At 56.7% G+C, this 18,664-nt stretch overlaps 7 protein-coding genes across 7 annotated transcripts; 4 read left to right on the forward strand and 3 right to left on the reverse strand.

The window, feature by feature from the left end:
* Positions 1-98: 98 nt before the first annotated feature.
* BO82DRAFT_353456 (putative RTA1 domain protein) lies at positions 99-1,465 on the forward strand. Its single transcript, XM_025634957.1, has 4 exons — positions 99-209; positions 264-363; positions 419-568; positions 617-1,465. The coding sequence occupies exons 1-4, from the start codon at positions 185-187 to the stop codon at positions 1,353-1,355; spliced, it is 1,014 nt and encodes a 337-aa protein (XP_025493039.1). The 5' UTR covers positions 99-184; the 3' UTR covers positions 1,356-1,465.
* A 122-nt stretch (positions 1,466-1,587) lies between these two features.
* Positions 1,588-2,555, forward strand: BO82DRAFT_353457 (putative ubiquitin conjugating enzyme (UbcB)). The gene is made up of 3 exons (XM_025634958.1): positions 1,588-1,862; positions 1,933-2,049; positions 2,146-2,555. Exons 1-3 carry the CDS (start codon positions 1,836-1,838, stop codon positions 2,467-2,469), a joined length of 468 nt encoding a protein of 155 aa, XP_025493040.1. The 5' UTR covers positions 1,588-1,835; the 3' UTR covers positions 2,470-2,555.
* A 3,496-nt stretch (positions 2,556-6,051) lies between these two features.
* On the forward strand, positions 6,052-8,890 carry BO82DRAFT_57791 (putative GTPase activating protein (Gyp3)). Its single transcript, XM_025641350.1, has one exon. It carries the CDS (start codon positions 6,241-6,243, stop codon positions 8,629-8,631), a length of 2,391 nt encoding a protein of 796 aa, XP_025493041.1. The 5' UTR covers positions 6,052-6,240; the 3' UTR covers positions 8,632-8,890.
* Positions 8,891-9,058: 168 nt separating this feature from the next.
* BO82DRAFT_431445 (choline transporter-like family protein) lies at positions 9,059-11,078 on the forward strand. Its single transcript, XM_025640701.1, has 2 exons — positions 9,059-9,465; positions 9,528-11,078. The coding sequence occupies exons 1-2, from the start codon at positions 9,172-9,174 to the stop codon at positions 10,884-10,886; spliced, it is 1,653 nt and encodes a 550-aa protein (XP_025493042.1). The 5' UTR covers positions 9,059-9,171; the 3' UTR covers positions 10,887-11,078.
* A 101-nt stretch (positions 11,079-11,179) lies between these two features.
* On the reverse strand, positions 11,180-13,097 carry BO82DRAFT_353461 (uncharacterized protein). The gene is made up of 2 exons (XM_025634959.1): positions 12,791-13,097; positions 11,180-12,712 (listed from the first exon to the last, which is right to left on the reverse strand). Exon 2 carries the CDS (start codon positions 12,636-12,638, stop codon positions 11,340-11,342), a length of 1,299 nt encoding a protein of 432 aa, XP_025493043.1. The 5' UTR covers positions 12,639-12,712; positions 12,791-13,097; the 3' UTR covers positions 11,180-11,339.
* A 392-nt stretch (positions 13,098-13,489) lies between these two features.
* On the reverse strand, positions 13,490-15,710 carry BO82DRAFT_413017 (uncharacterized protein; the record flags this gene model as incomplete). The annotated part of the gene is made up of 3 exons (XM_025639857.1): positions 13,490-14,937; positions 14,989-15,320; positions 15,429-15,710. The coding sequence occupies 3 exons, from the start codon at positions 15,708-15,710 to the stop codon at positions 13,716-13,718; spliced, it is 1,836 nt and encodes a 611-aa protein (XP_025493044.1). The 3' UTR covers positions 13,490-13,715.
* Positions 15,711-16,623: 913 nt separating this feature from the next.
* BO82DRAFT_281178 (bifunctional AAA family ATPase chaperone/translocase BCS1) lies at positions 16,624-18,209 on the reverse strand (the record flags this gene model as incomplete). Its single annotated transcript, XM_025631331.1, has 2 exons — positions 16,624-17,973; positions 18,057-18,209. 2 exons carry the CDS (start codon positions 18,207-18,209, stop codon positions 16,624-16,626), a joined length of 1,503 nt encoding a protein of 500 aa, XP_025493045.1.
* Between the last annotated feature and the right edge of the window lie 455 nt (positions 18,210-18,664).

The raw sequence follows: 18,664 nt of genomic DNA on the forward strand, positions 1-18,664 counted from the left end.
AGAGGTTGCTCGTTTTCGCTAATCGGGCTCTGCCACACGCTGCACATATATATTTCGTTGCCCAGAGGCACAGGAAGGGCATTCATTAGTATAGCAAACACGCTCTCCTATCTAATAAAGCATATTAGCAAAGAGCCATCGTTGTTTACCTTGAACTGATTCTTTTCCCACTTATTATACCGTGATGCTTGACACAAGATCGCCGTACCGTATGCACCTTGGTCCAGACTCAAGTATGAGATCCCCGTACTAATGTCCAACAGAGGAGGATAGTTATTGGTACTATGCTCCCAACAAGGGTGCTCCTATTACTTTCGCCATCTGGTTCACTTTCTCTGGGGTTTGGCACATCTATCAATGCATGTATGCAGGTCCGCTTGAAACCTTCAACTTTACCCGCTACTGACGACGACCGCAGAAAGTACAAGTCCTGGAAAGTGACCGGGATCTTGCCCTGGTCAGCACTGCTCTTCACAGGTGGCTTTGTGCTACGAGCTGTCGCCGCCTGGGGTCACTGGGATAACCTGCCAATCTTCATTGTCAGCACGGTTCTTCTACTCGCTGGCCCGTAAGTAACCCACGCGCCGGAGAAGACCCACGACTAAACGATCTGTAGTCCGGTCTACGAAGCAGCCAACTACTTGATCCTCGGGCGAATCCTTTACTACATCCCCTACCACTCACCGATCCATCCGGGACGCGTCTTCACAACATTTCTCGCGATGAGCATGGTGATCGAGGTGCTCACTGGGAACGGAGGCGCGTTGGTGGCCAACGTCGAGAACCCACAGCGCAAGCAAGACATCGGCAAAGGGCTGCTCAAAGCGTCCCTGATCTTGCAGCTCGTGCTGATGGCCGGGTTCCTTGCGCTGGCCTTGAGGTTCCACTATAACTGCCGTCGCGGTGGGGTCTTGAATCGCAAGGTGAAGCACGCCTTGTGTGTGTTGTACTGCAGCTGCGGGCTAATCACCGTGCGGACGATCTATCGGACGGTGGAGTACTTCACTGCCGCCAGCCTGAACGTGTCCAACATCAAGGACATCAGTCCTATTCTCAAGGACGAGTGGTTCTTCTGGGTGTTTGAGGCGACCGTGATGTATATCAACACCACAATGCTGAACATCTTCCATCCCATGCGGTGGCTTCCACGCTCCAACAAGATCTACCTTGCAAGAGACGGGGTCACGGAGCTGGAAGGGCCAGGGTATCGTGACAATCGTCCATTTCTCCTCACGCTTTTCGATCCTTTTGATCTGGTTGGGTTGTGCAAGAACAGAGGACGACAAGAGAGGTTTTGGGAGGACGAGGCAGCCAGGAATATCACCAATTCCAAGGAAGGGCACGTTGCTGTTTAGATAGGGGCTGAAGGATTTCGGGGATTGTCTTTTTCTCGCTAGTTAGCCTTGATGTATTTCGTTTGTCTGCCACAGATACTATAATGAGATCAATCTGTTTAGATTCAGAATTGAATGTTGCGATAGTAGACTTGTGGTGTTTGGGGTTGAGGTTGAGCCGACAGAAATGACTGACGTCTTCCACTCCGGCGGATCTTCCGCCCCGCCTGCCCCGCCCCGCCATCTCAGGAAAGGAGCTTCCAGTTCAGGTCCAGCTCCCATCCAACCAACCCCGCCCAGTAGCCCATCCCAGCATCTCCTGTGTCTCCATTTGTCTCTGTTGTTGTCATCAACTTCCGTTCGTTCTCAGCAACTGCATCAGAATTAGACTCCATCCAACGCTCATCAACGGCCCATCACTCAACTCTTTCCTTTCACCTCACAACCCCGCTTTCCACCTCCCAACCACAAACACAAACACAACCCAACAACCAAACCAAGATGGGCAGCCAAAAGCGGATAGCGAAGGTACAGTAAACATCCCATCCTCCCGCCACCCTCACCCCAAGTCGCCATACTAACCATCCCAAACCAAAAGGAGCTCGCCGAACTCACCGAATCCGCCCCCGAAGGCATAACCGTCAAGCTGGCCGACGAATCCAACCTCTACATCTGGGATGTCTACATGGAGGGGCCCGAGAACTCGCCGTACCAGGTAAACACCGGCCAAACCCTCGCCCTCACCCTCACTCCTCAAAAAACCCCCCCCATCCCCCCAAAGCAACCTCACTAACCCCCTCTTCTGCTGTAGAACGGAACCTTTCACCTAACCCTCACCCTCCCCACCGAATACCCCTTCAAGCCACCGACGGTCTCCTTCCGGACCAAGATCTACCACCCCAACGTCACCAACGACGACAAGGGGAGCATGTGCCTGGGGATGCTGCGCGCGGACGAGTGGAAGCCCAGCTCGCGCATCGCGGCCGTGCTGCAGTTCGCGCGCCAGCTGCTGGCCGAGCCCATGCCGGACGACGCCGTCGAGGGCCGCATCGCCGAGCAGTTCAAGGGGGATTTCGCGCGGTACGAGGAGGTGGCGCGCGAGTGGACGCGGAAGTATGCTAGTGGGCGGGCTTAGGGGGTGGTTATACTGGGGGGATATTTGGGTCCTGGTGATGAAGGAGAAGGTGCATGCTTGTGGATATGATGGGGGTTTGGGGCTTGGGTTGTTGGGGTCGTGACGTGACGTGATGTGATAATGGTAGATACTCTTAATATAAATATTTGTTTCTTTTTTTTTTTTGCTCGGTAGTTGGGTGTCAGGATTAGGGATGGGGGGTTTTGGCATTGTATGGTCTTCGTATTGTTGTTCAATAGATGCTTGCGTGGGTTTGATTGGGCCGTATAGGTGTGATGTGCCTGGTGTCTTAAGGTCTTGGCTTGTGTCAAGCAAGCTTCTAGTTGATTGAGTCTCGAGCTCGATTGGGAAAGCTTTCCATCTAGAGGGACAGACAAGGATTTTTTAAGAAGGGACCTGTGTATGCGCTCCCTATACTGGCTATCTTAAACATCAACGCTGTCAGGAACTCAGAACAAGAATGGGCGTCTACGCCAGGGAAAGAACCAGTGCACGTAACTATTTACTGCCCCTTTCCTAGAGAAGCACAGTCACCAGAAACGGACTACCAGACAAACAGTCGTGTACACTGAGAGACGTCCAAAGTCGTATCCTCTCAGTCAGTCTGAGCAGTACCAGAGTATAACCTTCATCCTCCTTGAGGCTCAAGTCTCCTAGGCAAGCATCATGAGATGCTGCGCATACATGGTCGCTCAAAGCAGTGCAAAAGTGACCGCCCCCCTTTTACCCGACGATCCATGCATTTCAGCCTATTTCGACCCAGTCAATCCCACCATTGTGGTCCAGTTAAACTTCTCCAAGATCAAGACTTCTATCTTGATCGCGGACATCACGCCCCTAAAGGAAATCTGGTTAATGCCACTCCTCCAGCGAGGGCTACGGTAGATCAATTTCAAGGTCGATTCGGTTTCTACTCAGCCCCCTTTCCAAGTTGGTCGTAGCGCCCGGATACTCGGTACACTCTTCTGTCACTTATCAAGATGACGTTAGACCAACCATTCCAAGCCTCCGTGTGCAGGCTGACAGCAGGCCTAAAACACAATTTCCAGCGAGGCAGCGGATGTTGCGGGTCGCTTGAGGCCTCGAGAGCACAGGCCTAGGGTTGAGACTCCGATTCATAGAAGGGGCGCTTGTTGGGAAAAGGCAAGGTAGTGCACAGCCTTGAACACTTCCTCTGTTCGTCAATGCGCATCGGAGTATCGTGGTACCCTCAGTATGCAAACAAGCAATGACTGAAGTTACCGCTGGATCGTCGGGTCGCATGGCCGAGCCAATATGGAACGGTGGTCAATGCGCGCTCAAGGAGACATTCGGACAGATTTCGACTGTGAAGAATGGTGCAGTAGCCGTTGCCCAGCGCGACTCTCACATCGTCACAAACGCGAACAATGACGCAGTGCTGGACGCAGTGTTGAAAAACGTGGTCGGTGGCCCGGGAAATCAACTTCGCCCGGAGATTGAATGATAATCTTAATTAATCCGGGCGACAGGAACCAAATCGGATTAAGCGCCCAGCTCGGCGCCAGCGAGATGAGGGATCGGGCTCAACTATATTTAAATGGACGGCCGACACGTTCGTCATCGTCAGGACCCACCGAATGACCGCATTGTCCGGATTTGGCGTGCGCCAGGGCTTGACACTATTGCCATGATTAGTGAGATCAGGGATCAATAACCGCGCGGTGGATGGTGGCCATGACCGTGTCGGCGCCTTTCGCGGATTGACAGTAGCCTTGTCGCTGGGACGGGCAACAGTGAGGCTGCTTGGTCGCCATTCGCTGCTCAGTTTGGAGTGGTGCTGCTTTCAAAAAAAATCTTCAGGCAAGGGTCTAGGCTGAATCATCCCGGGGCTTTTACTTATAAAAACAGAGAGATGGAGGCTCGTGGAATAAACGAACGGGAAGCGAGGCCAGTGATCCATGGAACGGTTATTAGCCGGGCACAAGTGGAGATGAAGTCAAGACTCAAGCGGGACAGTTGGCGTTTTCTTTTCAAGGTTATTGCAGAAGACACCTGTGGCCTGCCATCGATAACGTCAATGAGGGAAAAGCGGGCCCGGCGAGGATGTTCTTGATGCGTTCCTCTTGTTCTTGGTTCGTTCTGAAGCGGAACCTAGTCCGGCCTTAGGCAGGACTCAGGCTCTTCAGGCTCAGGTACGGCCGCAAGTGGGGATTTCATCACGGGACGATCGTCCAATTGCTGACGCGCCCCCCACCTGACTCAGGAACAATGGAATGTCGCATCAATGGCCTGAATCCCTTAAGATACTCCAAAGGGTCCGATGCAATGGTGGGATGGTGCAATGCGCAGTGCAGACCTACCAAGTATTCTTTTCCGTGCCTCGTTTCCATTCCGCAGGCAACCCCGAATCAACAAAAGTCCCAAGCCCAAGTCACTCCGGGAGTGACCCGTCAGTTCCTGCGGTCGAGAGACGGCTGGCTGGGCGAGCCACGGCGAACTTTGAAGCTTCCGCGAGTGGGTGGGCGCAAAGGGGAGACGGACGGAGTCTGACTGAAACCCAGTCGGCTCCACTGTGTATGAACCATACCAACGGTAATTTCGGTAAACTGGCCTTCATCGACCAGCAGCATCATCAGAGGTGATCAAACAAAACCGGTTTCTGTTTTGGGGTGGCATCATCAGATCTGTCTGTCTTGATTTGCACAACCAGCACCGTTGAGATTATTAGCATCGGATCTGTAATCGGGTCGGATCCTTCCAAAGTTTCTCCGGGGCCGCGGCAGTGCACACTACCCATGCAGCCTGCAGCAGATGCAGGCGAGTCTGTGACGGAGTGACCTGTCAGCAGGGGCAATTGATATGATAGATTGTTTGTCGGTTGTAGGTTCTCCATTGTCGACTGATCAGTCCACTGAAGGGGGTTTTCTAGGTTGGTTTTCAGTCTCTGGTGCTGGTGCAACAACCCCTTGTGCAGCAGCACCCAGCACAGTACACTGTGTGTAATCAACATCAAACCTAAAGTGTAGTTGGACTGATCTCATCCTGGCGCCAGTCTGAAACCCATGCCCAAGAAAAGGACGAAAAGAACCGGATTAATTAACGAGATTAACGAGGTTGAGAAGCTAAAATATAATACCACAACGGTAACTGCTCAGTATAACTTCATACGAGGCTAAGCCAGACAGGGTCTTTTCCAATTCGAGACCTGCGCTAGCCCCGATCCAGCTCCGCCGTCTTTTTTTCCCCTTTTCCCTTTCGGTTCGATGTTTCGCTCTCTCTCTTCAACCATTCTCACCACGCCGTCCTCTTTTATCCCTCTCATTCCCTCGCCTCCTCCCCCCCACTCCCTTCCTCTCTTCTTCCCTTTTCCTCTTTTCGAGTTGATCTGTCATGGGATGGAGTCTCGGATTGACCCTCTGGTAGGATCGTGAGACTGCGGATGGATTGTTTCCTTCTGGCCTGAACGAGGCATGACCGTTACTTTACTTACTCTTACCCACGCTTCTCTCCGCTCGTTTCATCTACGCGCCTAACAAGCCAGCGCACTCACTCGACAACTCTTCGCTCGTTAATCGCTGTCACTATCCGCTCCCCTGGGTCTTTATAAGCGCCTATTTCTACTTCAACTTTCCCTTCGTTTCCTATCATTTGAACCTGGTCTCTTCTGTCCACTGTCAACCGCTGTCAACCGCTGTCAACCTCTGAATCGGTCATTGGAAATCGTCGATTCGCCTGCGTTCGCCCGTCCGATCATCGCTCAGTGTTGTCGACAAATGTCCAGCGGGAACTGGGGTTCAACAGCTCGTGGCCATGGTCACAGGAAATGCAGACTTTCGTTATCCGCCGCCCCCTGCTGGCGCGCATGATATCCCTAGCCGGCGCAGAATCCCGAACCCACCCCGCCTGGATCCGCTGAGACTCAACCCTCCCTTCCCACGACCGGCGACGGCGGACGGCCCTCGGCCGCCCTTCTCCCCTCACCCTCCTCCTGTACCTCGTTCCCCCCGGGTCCGCCCACCAATCCCACCGCCGTCCGATCCCTCATGGCGCTCGGTCTCCCCCTTACCTGTGGAGGATGACGACTTTGTCATTCGCCAACAGGCTTACCGCTCCCCCACCTTTCCCCTGCAGCCGCCTGCTCGGTCCAGGGCCGCCCCCCGAGAAGGGGAGGTGGATCGTCCACCTTACCGGAAGTCCCCGCCTGCTCCGCCAGCGTTGCGCACGTCCAATTCTACATCGAAGCTACATAGCATGCGCCCGCAGCTGCACCCTCATCGAAATCGAGAACGCCTGCCAGACGAATCTGCCGCCTTGAGACTGCCCCGAATCATCCCGCCTGGGACATACGCCGAGATGCGCGGACAAGATGCTCTTCGATCCAGCGTGAACTCGGCCATGACCTCGCGGTCGAGCATCGAACATGCCAGCGGAACCGAGCGGAGCAGTGTCCTGACCAAAAGTAGCTCTATCACCGATCTGTCGCCGGATACGCCGGATGGCTCCTATGATAAGGAGGGCGGTATGAGTGTGGAAGATGCAATCTCAATGTACCTGGATGGCTTCAGCGATGTCACCGAAGAACCAGGTTCGCCTGGGGTATATGACTCTTCCGGATTCTATGATGAAAGCAAGGCTAGACCATTGAGCCCACGTCCACCCACGGAGATCACCCTCGATGATTGTCATAGCTCGGATGAGCATTCCCCTGAACTGGAACCCACAGAAGAAGTTCCGCCCGTTCCACCCTTCCCTGAGTTAGAAGATCACGGCAGGAGCTCACCGGATGAAGAATTTCTGGGTGAGGCAGCTTCCCACGACCAGTTGCCGAGCCCTCCTTCGGAACGCAAGTTTTTGGATCCGCCTGTTGCACGAGAGCCGGAGACCACGGTCATCATTCCTGGCATCGTGCCGCCGCCGTTGCTACCCGGCAATGGCGCCCGCGACTGTTATGGCTTCCGCAAGGCCACTCACCACGTTACCCTCGTCCAGTATGAAGCATGGCATGCCCAATATAAGGATTACACCTCTCAGCGCAGAATTAAATGGGTGGAGCTGCTTCGGGAGAATCGGCTGCCTGTTACCGATCCGACGACGTTTCCTCCCAAATCGAACAAGGTCAAACGGTTCGTGCGCAAGGGCATCCCATCTGAGTATCGCGGCGCAGCATGGTTTTTCTATGCGGGAGGCTACGAGCATCTGAATCGAAATCCCGGCCTCTATGATCAGCTGGTTCGACAGTCGATGGAGTCCCCTAGCAACGACGACAAGGAACACATCGAACGTGATCTGCATCGGACCTTCCCGGACAATATCCACTTCAAGCCGGAGAACGTTGACTCGGCCGCTAGCTCTGGTAGCAGCAACCCGAGACATGGTTCTGTCACGGTGGAAACGGAGATGATCCAGTCGCTGCGGCGCGTCTTGTATGCCTTTGCTCTCCACAACCCGCAGATTGGTTACACCCAGTCGTTGAACTTCATCACCGGAATGCTGCTCCTGTTTCTTCCGGAAGAGAAGACCTTCTGGATGCTGCACATCATCAGTTCTGTCTATCTGCCTAGCACGCACGAGATCAGTCTCGAGGGCGCCAACATCGACCTGTGGATTCTGATGGTGCTGCTGAAGGAATCGGCGCCCAACATCTACAACAAGATCGCGGGGAGTGGGCCTGGCGCGGGGAGTGGGAAGGTGCCTGCCCTCACCGTCAGCTCGCGTCTGCCCGACATCACGCTGGGGCTGACCAACTGGCTCATGTCCGTCTTTATTGGCACTCTGCCGCTGGAGACGACGCTCCGGGTCTGGGATGTGTTCTTTTACGAAGGGTCCAAGACGTTTTTCCGGGTGTCGTTGGCGATCTTCAAGTCGTGCGAGCAGGATATCATGGGGGTATCGGACCCGATGGAGGTGTTCCAGGTGGTGCAAACGGTCCCAAAGCGGCTGCTGGATGCGAATTCGTTGATCGATGATTGCTTTGTCCGGCGACATCGGGTCGGACAAGGGCGGATTGAGGAACTACGCGCGGCGCGGCGGACGGCAGTGCGCCAGGAGAACATGCGTCGGTCGCGCGCGATGAACATGGGCCAGCTCCAGGCGGCGACGGACGACTGGGCGCATGGGCGCTCGCGGACGCCGACGCATGGGATCGAGCGCAGCATCGCGGATTCCTGGCGCCACATGAAGCGACACCATGGCTTTCGATGAAAAGGCGGGAAGGAGGGCGTTGAGGTTGCCCAGGCGGGCATGCTATGTATTTATTGATACCCAGATTAGCTTGATTCTACACTCTTCGGCTGTTTACTGTTATGGGGGTCTGTGTGCTGCAGATCGTTAATCATTGCTGTTCCATGGCTAATACTTCATGACGGACCGGCAGGCAGACCATGGTGTACTGTACATAGACAGAACGATCGAGTGGCAATTAATGTTTCTTTTGTTTTGATGAGGCTGCGATTGACGATCGAGTAAATTGGGTTGAGCGATCCATGGAACGAGCTTGGCGGGATGATCGATTCTCTCACAATGACGCGCTCTGTTGTGCGGGTGTAACCTTCGGCCAGCGCCGCATGCGTCTTCACTTCACTTGCTCAGCTCTTCCTTTTACTTTCAACCGTGCTACCTACCCCTTGCATGCTATCTTAATTCCCCCACTAGCCTTGTCGCAGTTTCTCGTCCGGTTTTCCACAGTACATCGACAGCGCACCTCTTCCTTCCCGTCTCCCGCCGTCGCAGCATGCAGCAACCATGAGCGGACAAGCAGCCAGCTACTACAACACCGAGCAGCGCTTTGACGGCCCTGCGCCTCAGCAGCAGCAGCAGTACTACAACAATGGCTACCCCCAAGGCCCCGAGTCCCAGCCCTACCCTCCCAGTGGAGGACACGGCTACCAGCGCGGCCCCGAGCCCAAACCGCCGCAAGAACCGCCGCGAGAACCGCCGCAAGAACCGCCACCAACCTACAACCAAGCCGTCTACGGCTTCGACGACGCGTTCAAGGTCGAGAAACCCAAATGGAATGACCTGTGGGCTGGTCTATTAGTACGCCTCTCCTTCCTGCCCCTTGTCCCCCGTCCCAAAGCACCACTAACCCGCCTGCCTAGCTCATCGCCGTCTTCCTAGGCTACGTCGCGGTCTCCGGCGTGGTGATCTACCGGTACAGCAAATACCACACCCTGAACGGCGGGGGCATCTACGGCGCGGCGAACGACTTCTCGCTGAACACGAACACGGTGATCCTGCTGGTATTCGTGCTGGCGGTGGCGCTGGTGCTGTCGTACGCGTACTGGCTGGGGGCGCGCACGTTCCCGAAGCTCTTCATCTGGGTCACGGGGATCCTGAACGTGGTCTTCGCGCTGGCGACGGCGATCTACTACCTGACGCAGCGGCAGTGGGGTGGGGGCATCGTGTTTTTGATCTTTGGGGTGTTCGCGATCGTGTGCTTCATCAGCTGGATCCCGCGGATCCCGTTCACGGCGTTCATGATGCAGACGGCCATCGATGTGTCGCGGCGCTATGGGCATATGTTTCTGGTCAGTACGGTGGGCGGGTTGGTTTCCGTGGCGTTCGGGGCGTGGTTCTCTGTGACGCTCGTGTCGATCTATGTGGCGTATGAGCCCGGGGGCGAGGGCGACAGCGTCAACCCCGCGTGCCGCGACGGGGGCGGCGGGTGCAGTCGCGCCCGCGTCATCGGGCTGGTCGTGTACGTGACGTTCGCGATGTACTGGTTCAGCGAGTGGCTGAAGAACACGGTGCACACGACGATCGCGGGGGTGTACGGGTCGTGGTATTTCTGCAGCGGCACGGCGCAGGGCATGCCGGCGGGGGCGACGCGGGGCGCGCTGCGGCGGGCGACGACCTACTCGTTCGGCAGTATTAGCTTTGGGAGTCTGATCATCGCGCTGATCAACATGCTGCGGCAGGCGTGCAGCGTGGCGCAGCGGCACGAGGCAGCGCAGGGCAGTCTGGTCGGCAGCGTTGCGTTCTGGGTGCTCGGGTGTTTCATCTCTCTGTTGGACTGGCTGGTCACCTTCTTCAACCGCTACGCCTTCTGTCATATCGCGCTGTACGGAAAAGCGTACCTCCCCGCCGCGCGCGACACGTGGACCATGATGAAGGACCGCGGCGTCGACGCCCTGGCCGCCGACTGTCTGATCGGCCCGGTGCTGACCATGGGGTCCGTGTTCGTGAGCTACGTGTGCGCCCTGCTTGCGTATTTGTATCTGCGGTACACGCATCCGGCCTACAACCAAGACGGGGATTTTACGGCGGTGATAATGGCGTTTGCGTTTGTGATTGGCTTGCAGATTTGCCAGATCTTCATGACGCCGATGAGCAGTGGTATTGAGACGATTTTTGCCGCCATGGCGTGGGATCCGCAGGTCATGATCGAGCAGCATCCGGATCTGTATCAGCGGTTGGTGCAGTTGTATCCGCGGGTGCAGCAGGCGATTCATGCGTGAGCCGGGGGGGGTTGCCCGGGAGGGGGCATTACGGTTGGTGTATGAGTAACTTTTGTAGTGTGTTTGAGTAGACTTGTGTCTTTCGAGTCTAGATCTTGTGATACCTGACTGCACGTGTATACTAGTGTCTATGCGAGCCCGTTAGGGCTAATGCGAAGTTAATGTAAATGTAATGTTTAATCCAAAAAGCACAGTCATTTTCATTCCTCATGCGCAACCAAAGATAAATCAAGTCGTACACATCATCCAAAACACAGCCAACTCCCATCACCCAAACCCATAAACTTCCACCTTTTTTTTCTGCAGTCTTCCCCATCCAATCTCCAATCCAAGAACCAACCCCCTTTTCACCCAATCTTCTCTTCCCGTAAGATCCAAAACAAACGCCAGCATCCGAGCATCCACCCGAAAGAAAGAACCATTACTCATACCCGTACCCATACCCATCCATCTTCATCTCCATCCTTGCAGGTATATCACAGAAAACCCAACCCCAACCACAGCCTCCCAACAACCCCCGCGTAATCTCCCCGCACCCCCCTGGAACAACCCCGCATTCGGATCTCCTCCCGCAGGTGCCTGCTTGTCCGAAGAACCAGCAGCAGTACCCCGTCCATCGGTAGCAATAGCGGTAGCGGTAGCAGTCGGGTTGACGGTCACGAGCTTCACGGACGAGGAGGTGATTGTTGGGATGGGGATGCTGCTTGCGCTGGGCTGGCTTGGAGGTGTTGTTTCTGAGGTTGAATAGGTGAAGGTCTGTGGTGATGCTGCGGCGCTTGTTTGGAAGGTTGCTGCTGCGGCGGCTGCTGCTGCTGCTGCTGCTGCTGCTGCATGAACCGCTGTTGCGCTGGCGGGGGTGCCTGCACTTGCGCCTGCAGCACCGGTGGCGGTGGAATAAGTGGAGGACGTTAGCTCCGAGGTGAGGAATTCTTCTTGCTGCTGCTGCTGCTGCTGCTGTGGAGCTTGATACTCAGCGGTTTGGGGTTGGGGTTGGGGTTGTGTCTGATCCTGGGATTGAGTTTCCATCTGGGTATGCATCTGGGGATTAGGGCTGGGAGCAACCGCCACATCCGGATAAGCATTCGGGAGGATGGCCGATTCCAGCGGGAGGGGGATGTTCTTCTCCTCCTGCCCTGCTTGCCCTGCTTGCCCTGCTCCTGCAGCTGGTGCAGCTGCAGCAGAGCCGAGAACGGAGCCGTCATCATAGGAGGAAGGCAGCGGGAGGACATCCTCCGGCAGGAGAAGTGGACCGTTGTCCGGGTGCAGGTTGGGGCTGTAGGCTCTTGCTTGGACTTTTCCTCTTCCTCCTTCTGCTGCCTGCGCTTGCGCCTGGGGTTGTGGGTGGGGTTGTGCCTGTGCAAGAGGCCGGTTTTTGGTATCTTCACCCAGCCGCACCATCGGCCGACTGGCTCGTCGCGGGGCCGCCTGGGCCCCGGCACTAGGCGTAGCCAGACTGCTTGAAGCTGTAGCTGTAGCTGCTGCAGCAGAACTACTAGCCCCAAGATCCCCCACGCGCACCATAGGCTGACTGCCCCGATGTGATGCGCCACCGATACCAGGGCTGGCACTAGGGCGGGCACTAGCACTGGAAACGCTCACACCCGCGCTCGCGCTCGCACCTGCACCCCCAGTATCCACATCACCGCTCCCCACCCTGACCATGGGCAAACTCCCTCTCTGCGGAGCTGCACCACTGCCACCAGAAGCACTACTGGCATCCCCATCCACCTCCACATCCGCAATCCGCATCATAGGCACACTGCCCTTCCTTGGTGAGACGGGGACGTTGGCGTCATCGCAGATGTACGCGGGGATGTTCTCGGTTGCTTTGGGATGTGTTAGCTTCACCTCAAACCCATACTGAGTCAAATAAGAATTGGGAAGGGGGCTGGGGGACAACATACGAACACCCTCACTGGCGCACTCGTCCAGCGTCGCCGGGTCCAGTCCCGAGGGGTCGAACGGGGCGTTGCAGAAGCAATCTAGGGCGGAGGGGGAGGAGCATTGGGGGCTGTGGTAGGTCTGGGCTATGGAAGACTATCCTCGATTTCCAGCTTCATTAGTATTCGATTGATAGGGAGTAGAGTGATCGATATGCCAGGGCAAGATGTCGCTCCCGGGGAAAGAAAAGGCAGGGAGGCGTACAGCACAGCGGAGATACCCCAGATCTGTATTCGTAGTGGCCGTAGCTGTGGCGAGGGTGATAGTCGAGAGGATCAGGATTGCGCGCATCTTGTCCGCGTGTACAGTATACAGTGTGCTGCACAGGGTCTGATTCCAGATGATCTCCGAGTGAGCTTGATGGCAAGGCCCCTGGTGTTGAGTCACCTATATACACTACTATCCGGCAGATGCATACACATGCAATGCTACCTTCCACGCCCAAACTGCTCTGCATCGCCATCCCCTGGATTCCAGCACCAGCCCGCCCGGTCTATGGTTTCAATCCAGAGTCCAAGAAGGTGGCGCGGTCTGGCGTCGTAGACAGGAATGTAGCGGAATGTCTCGATCGAGTAAGGTATGCGGCCGGCGAATGTATCGCCAAAGTTAGGGTGTCACATCCCGGGTGTGCATCTGCATGTCACTCACTGGCCAGGGGCGAATGAAATCATTTCTAGCCCCGAAAAAGAGGCGATTGGGAGGCGATGTAGCCCCGGAAAAGACGCGATTGAGAGGCGATTGAGAGGCGACAATAGACACAAATAGTGACGGGACTTGTACCGGAGTGGCAAGATGGAATGCGCGGCATCCCCTGTCATTAAAAGAATTATCCAATCGTGATGCACGTACCAAACAGAACTACATGAACCATCGTAGGGAATCACCAAATCAAAACCGCTCGCTAGTCACACACCGAGTGGCGTTCACCAGCACCCACGCAAACACCTTAACCGCCCAAGTCAACAGCTGCACCACCACCTCCAATCCCAAAAACACCACCCGCAGAATGACCCGCGTGATCCCCGGCAGCTTCTGGCCCTCGCGCGACGAGCCCTGCCCGTAACGCCCATACCGCTCCAGGTCGAATTCCTCCACCACGATCTTCCGGCTCCTTGGTTTGGGGGCCCTGCGGCGGCCCCAGAACCGGTACCAGCGCGTCGGTTTCTCGCTCGTCTCCGAGACCGACAGCGCCGACTTCACCGTCGACCACAGCTGGCTGCCCTTCTGGGCCTCGTCCCGCTCCGCCGCCGCCGTGACCAGGTCGCCGCGGTAGCCCGTGCCACCGTACGTTCCCGGTCCCTGTCCCCAGGGCGTGATGGACCGCTCGGATCCGTACAGGACCAGCTCCTTCAGGATCGGGCCGGTGGCCTCGTCCGACACGGCGACGGCCAGCATCGCCGCGACCACGGAGTCGATTGCGTACAGAGACGGGACGGTGTTGATGGTCGAGCCCCCGGAGATCGACAGCGTCATCGTCCCCAGATCCAGCGCGGCCAGCGGCTCGTCTGAGTCCAGCAGCGGCAGCGTGGAGGTCCGGGGCGTCGCCGCCGCGTTGGCCGACTCGATCGCGTTGGCCGACACCGGCGTGGTCACGAGAATGATCGGGGGTTGGCTGGACCGGGACTCGGCAGAGGCACTGGACACTGTCACCTGCAAGCTCCCGGCGTATTTCGATCGCACCGGGGACAGAGGGATGCCGGCCGCCCCGACCAATGCCGGCGGCTGCTTGCACAGAGCCGGATGGTGCAGCTCGTAATTATGTTTTGCCGAATTCCAGAACAGCTTGCATGACTCCTGCTCGGCCACCCGCTTGAGCGCATCAGCCTCCAGCTCAATCGCGTCCTGGTGGGGCAGTTGGTGCTCCTTGACCATTTCCGCGACCTGATCTAGGGCCAGGACGGCGGCGAGCCGGGGCAGCAGTAGCGATACCAGATTGTCCCCGCGCAGCTCACGCCGCGATCGATCCTCCACCTTGAATGTCATTATCGGGACGCTGTTGCTGGACTTGGATGGGTTGATCCTCGTCAGAGAAATCCCATCATTCGGCTCAATCTGCATCGTGTAGAACGGCGCGGTGGGTTCGCCGAAGGAAAATGACGTAGGGCCGCTCCTGCCTCGAGTCAGCACCCGTTCAAACATCCCCCAAACATCTTATGCTCACCGTTGCAGCCGTAGATTGAATGTCTCCGGCATATTCTGCGGTCTCTGACCGTTGGCCGCTTCCCACAAACTTCTCAGCTCCTCCGCGGACGAGTATCGCATCTCAGGTGTATCCAGCACCCCCGAAGGGAAATTTAGCACACTCGCAGGCACCGTCTTCGGACCAAGTGCCTGGTCAATCTCCGGTGCCGGGGACAGAAGGATGTTGCTTGGTCTTGAGTAATTTCGAGGAGTATGGCCGGATGCCTGGGGATAGTATGCTTGCTGGTTGAGTGGTAGCTGTGGGTTATACTGTGGAAACATGGACCTCATAGGCGGTGCCGGCGACTCTGACTTTGGGGTAGCTTCTGCGACGGGCGTAGACCCTCCTCTGCTGCGTTTCGAGCTGGATGGAGACCCCACTCGTTTTGCCGTTTGGTCTTCCGATATAGTGACATTTACATGTGAAGCATTCCGGCGTGCATCATGCTCCTGGGGTGTTCCTAACGATGAGGACTGCGACGGCCGAGCAACGTGGGCCTTTGGAGGCGCTGGGACGTTGTCTGTATTTTGGTCCACGCAGAAAAGCATGCCCTCGGTCACGGCACCCTTGCTACCCAGGGTCTTGAGAGGGATCGCATCTCCCACCGGTCGACCACCAGCCTGCCTGCGCTTCCCTTTCAAGAACGGGTTGTTGGAGGTCCCACTCTCCGGAGATGCGGGAAAGAGCTGAAAGGAGCTCATGATTCCAGAGACAGACGACTAGACGTCCTGAAAGCGATCAATCGTCGTCAATGCACAGCTGAACACCTCTGGATAATTCTAGTGAGTCAGTCAATGCAATCTCAACACCTCTCACAATTCCACCACTCAGACCATTGGACGTCATCCCCAAAAACAATCAGCGAAGGAGCATAGATATATCCGACCCGCCAGGCAACACATCCCCCTCCCCCCCCCGGTGTCACGAAGCGGTGACGGCAACGGCACATAGACCCTCGGGGCAAGCTTGGCCGGCCAAACCTTCGATAAGCCTCTCCCAAAGGGCGGCAAGGGTCTGCGACCTGACAGGCTGTCACCGGGGGTGAAGAACGCGAGGGATCCCTGAAGCGGTTCCGCCCGTGGCCGGCGCTTAGAATTCCCCCTCATGCGGCGGCCGTGATAGGCTCCCCCGCTCTGGCACCGGCGTGACTCTTGTTCAGCACGGCGCGTCCGAAGGTGATAGCAGAGGTGATGGGCAATCTGATTTGGTCGGCCTTGATTTTGTCAAAGGGGAGGGGATTGATCGGCTGTGGTGCATGATTTGACCGTCCGCGTGGTCGGTCTGTGAGTATGAAGAAAAGATGCATGGGTTAGAGACGAGATGGCTGCAGGAGGGGCTAGATAGTCACTTGCTGGCCCTGGTTGAAGGACATGACTGGTCGTTCTTTGTGTGCTAGCTGCTATCGCTCGAGCCAAGAGTTGCAGAGATAGTGAAGGGGGGAGTGTAGTCTAACAGTGGAAGTAGTGGGAGGATGGATGAAGATGACATCAGCAGAACCGTAAGCGCGCAGCTGCCAAAACACAATACCCACAACTTGGGGAGTGGCTATAATACATCAATCAGTCTGTGCTTAAATCTAATTTACATGAGACTCTACTCTGATCTACAAAATTTTCAATCGCTGTGATGAACCCGGAACATCAATCCCTCGGCCATAGCAATGGCGCCCTCCATGTTGCCCTTATTGTAGAGAAACAAGCCCTGTAAGGCGGCCGCACTGGTGCTCCGCGACATATCTGCCTTGTTCCCATCTGCATCCTCGATGAGTCCCAATTCCTGCAGCCGGTCGAGGAACGCCTGGCGGTAAACTGCGCTCTGCTCCAGCTCCCCGTAGAACCGGTCCCAGAGTCGACCGACCTGATAGCGACTGACCTCGCCCAAGCGCACCGTCATGTCCACCCGCCCGGGTCTCACGAGCGCCTCATCCAGCCGCTCGACGTGGTTGGTCGTGAGGAAGATGATGCGCTCCTCCGCGCTCGCCACGCCATCCAAAGCATTCAGCAGCCCGGAGAACGTCACATTGGCCCCGCGGTACCCGTCCTCGTCCGTCTGCGTGCGACGGTTGGAGAACGCCGCATCGACGTCCTCCAGCAGGACCAGCGTGCGGTTCGGCAGGATCGTCAGGAGATGGTTCAGTCGGTCGTCGGTCAGCCCGCGTTCGCTCAGGTTCAGAATGGCGATATCGTAGTCCAGCTCGCCGGCCAGCGCCTGGATGAACGAACTCTTCCCCGTGCCGGGCGGACCGTAGAGCAGATAGCCCCGGCGGTAGGGGATGCCGCGGTCCTGGTACCACCTCGAGCTGGCGGTGAAGTCCTTGACGTCCTCCACGATCCGCTCCTTGACGCCTTCGTCGAGGATCACCGACTCGAGCGGGCGCTTGGTCCGCGGCTTCCCGAAGGGCTTCCACTCCGTGCCCCAGCTGTTGTAGATGGTCGTCTTGCCCTCGTGCGCCTGGACCGCGTACGCGTGCGCCTCCTTGAAGATCTCCTCGAAGACGTGGCGGTGGGCGTAGAGCGTCGTGAGCGTGATGGTCTCCCACGGCTGCCCGGTCTTCAGGTCCACCGACTTGGCCTCGCGCATGCGGTTCACGAAGATGAAGGCGTTGTTGTACCGCAGCACGTGGTGGCCCATGCCCGGCACGAGGGCGAACTGGGTGTGGATGGCGCCGTTGGTGTGTTCGACTTTCTGCGTTTGGATGGACAGATGGCGCGTGCCCGGAGTCAGTTTGCGGAGGATCGATTCCATGAAGCCAGACCGGCTGGCGGCGGCGGCGGCGGCGGCGCGACTTGTGCTGAGCTGGGAGCTTTGATATAGCGTCATCCAGTGTAGGAACCACGGGTAGGATTCATCCTTGACGCTGATCTCGACGTCGACGAGCATGCGCCGGCGGAGGAGCGCAGCACCATGGCGGAGTCCCTTTTGCGCCAAACTCAGTCCAGCTCCCAGACCTGCGAGTCCGAATCCCTGATGTCACGCAGCGCAGCATTAGTAACCATTTTTTCCTCAAAAAGAATCCGTTTTCGTTGGTGGTTTTCAAGATTGCTCACCGCTGTGAAGAAAGGATTGCTGGTAAGCTGCGCGAAAAGCCCGGCATCGCTGGGGGGCTGGGCGGCGGCTTGGATGGCGTCTTTGCGTTGCTGGGCAATCAGATCGCCAGGCGACGGCGGCCCGGAGGTGGTTGATGGTCCATTGAGGTCCATACCAAGAGATGAACGATCAGGCTGCAACGCCATCATTCATGATCTTTGGAGTCGGCGATGGTCGGTTAATTCCGAGCCCGCCCGGAGTTATGAAGGGCCGAAATGATCGGGGAATCCGGGACCGGAGAGCCCCTTGTCACTTTCCCGTACCATCTCCGATCTTCTGCCGACTGTTATCCGTCTGCAACAACAGCAATGCATAGCGTTGGAGGAGAAGACGCTGGACAATTTAGGAGAAAAGCTGTGTGCTTGGATTCTCATTTGATCGTTCTATCTACTTTACAGTACCGTTAATGGTATCGACATCAATCACCCCATTCTAACTCCCAAATCACGACTTATCCTGTACTTCCCCATGAATGAATGACCCAGCAAATGCCTCCGGCAGCCTCCTCAAGAACTCTTCCCATGATCTACAACACGAGTCTCTAACCTCATCGTTCGATTACAAAGCA

This window comes from Aspergillus uvarum, assembly GCF_003184745.1.
Source record: "Aspergillus uvarum CBS 121591 unplaced genomic scaffold BO82scaffold_20, whole genome shotgun sequence".
Lineage (NCBI taxonomy): Eukaryota > Fungi > Ascomycota > Eurotiomycetes > Eurotiales > Aspergillaceae > Aspergillus > Aspergillus uvarum.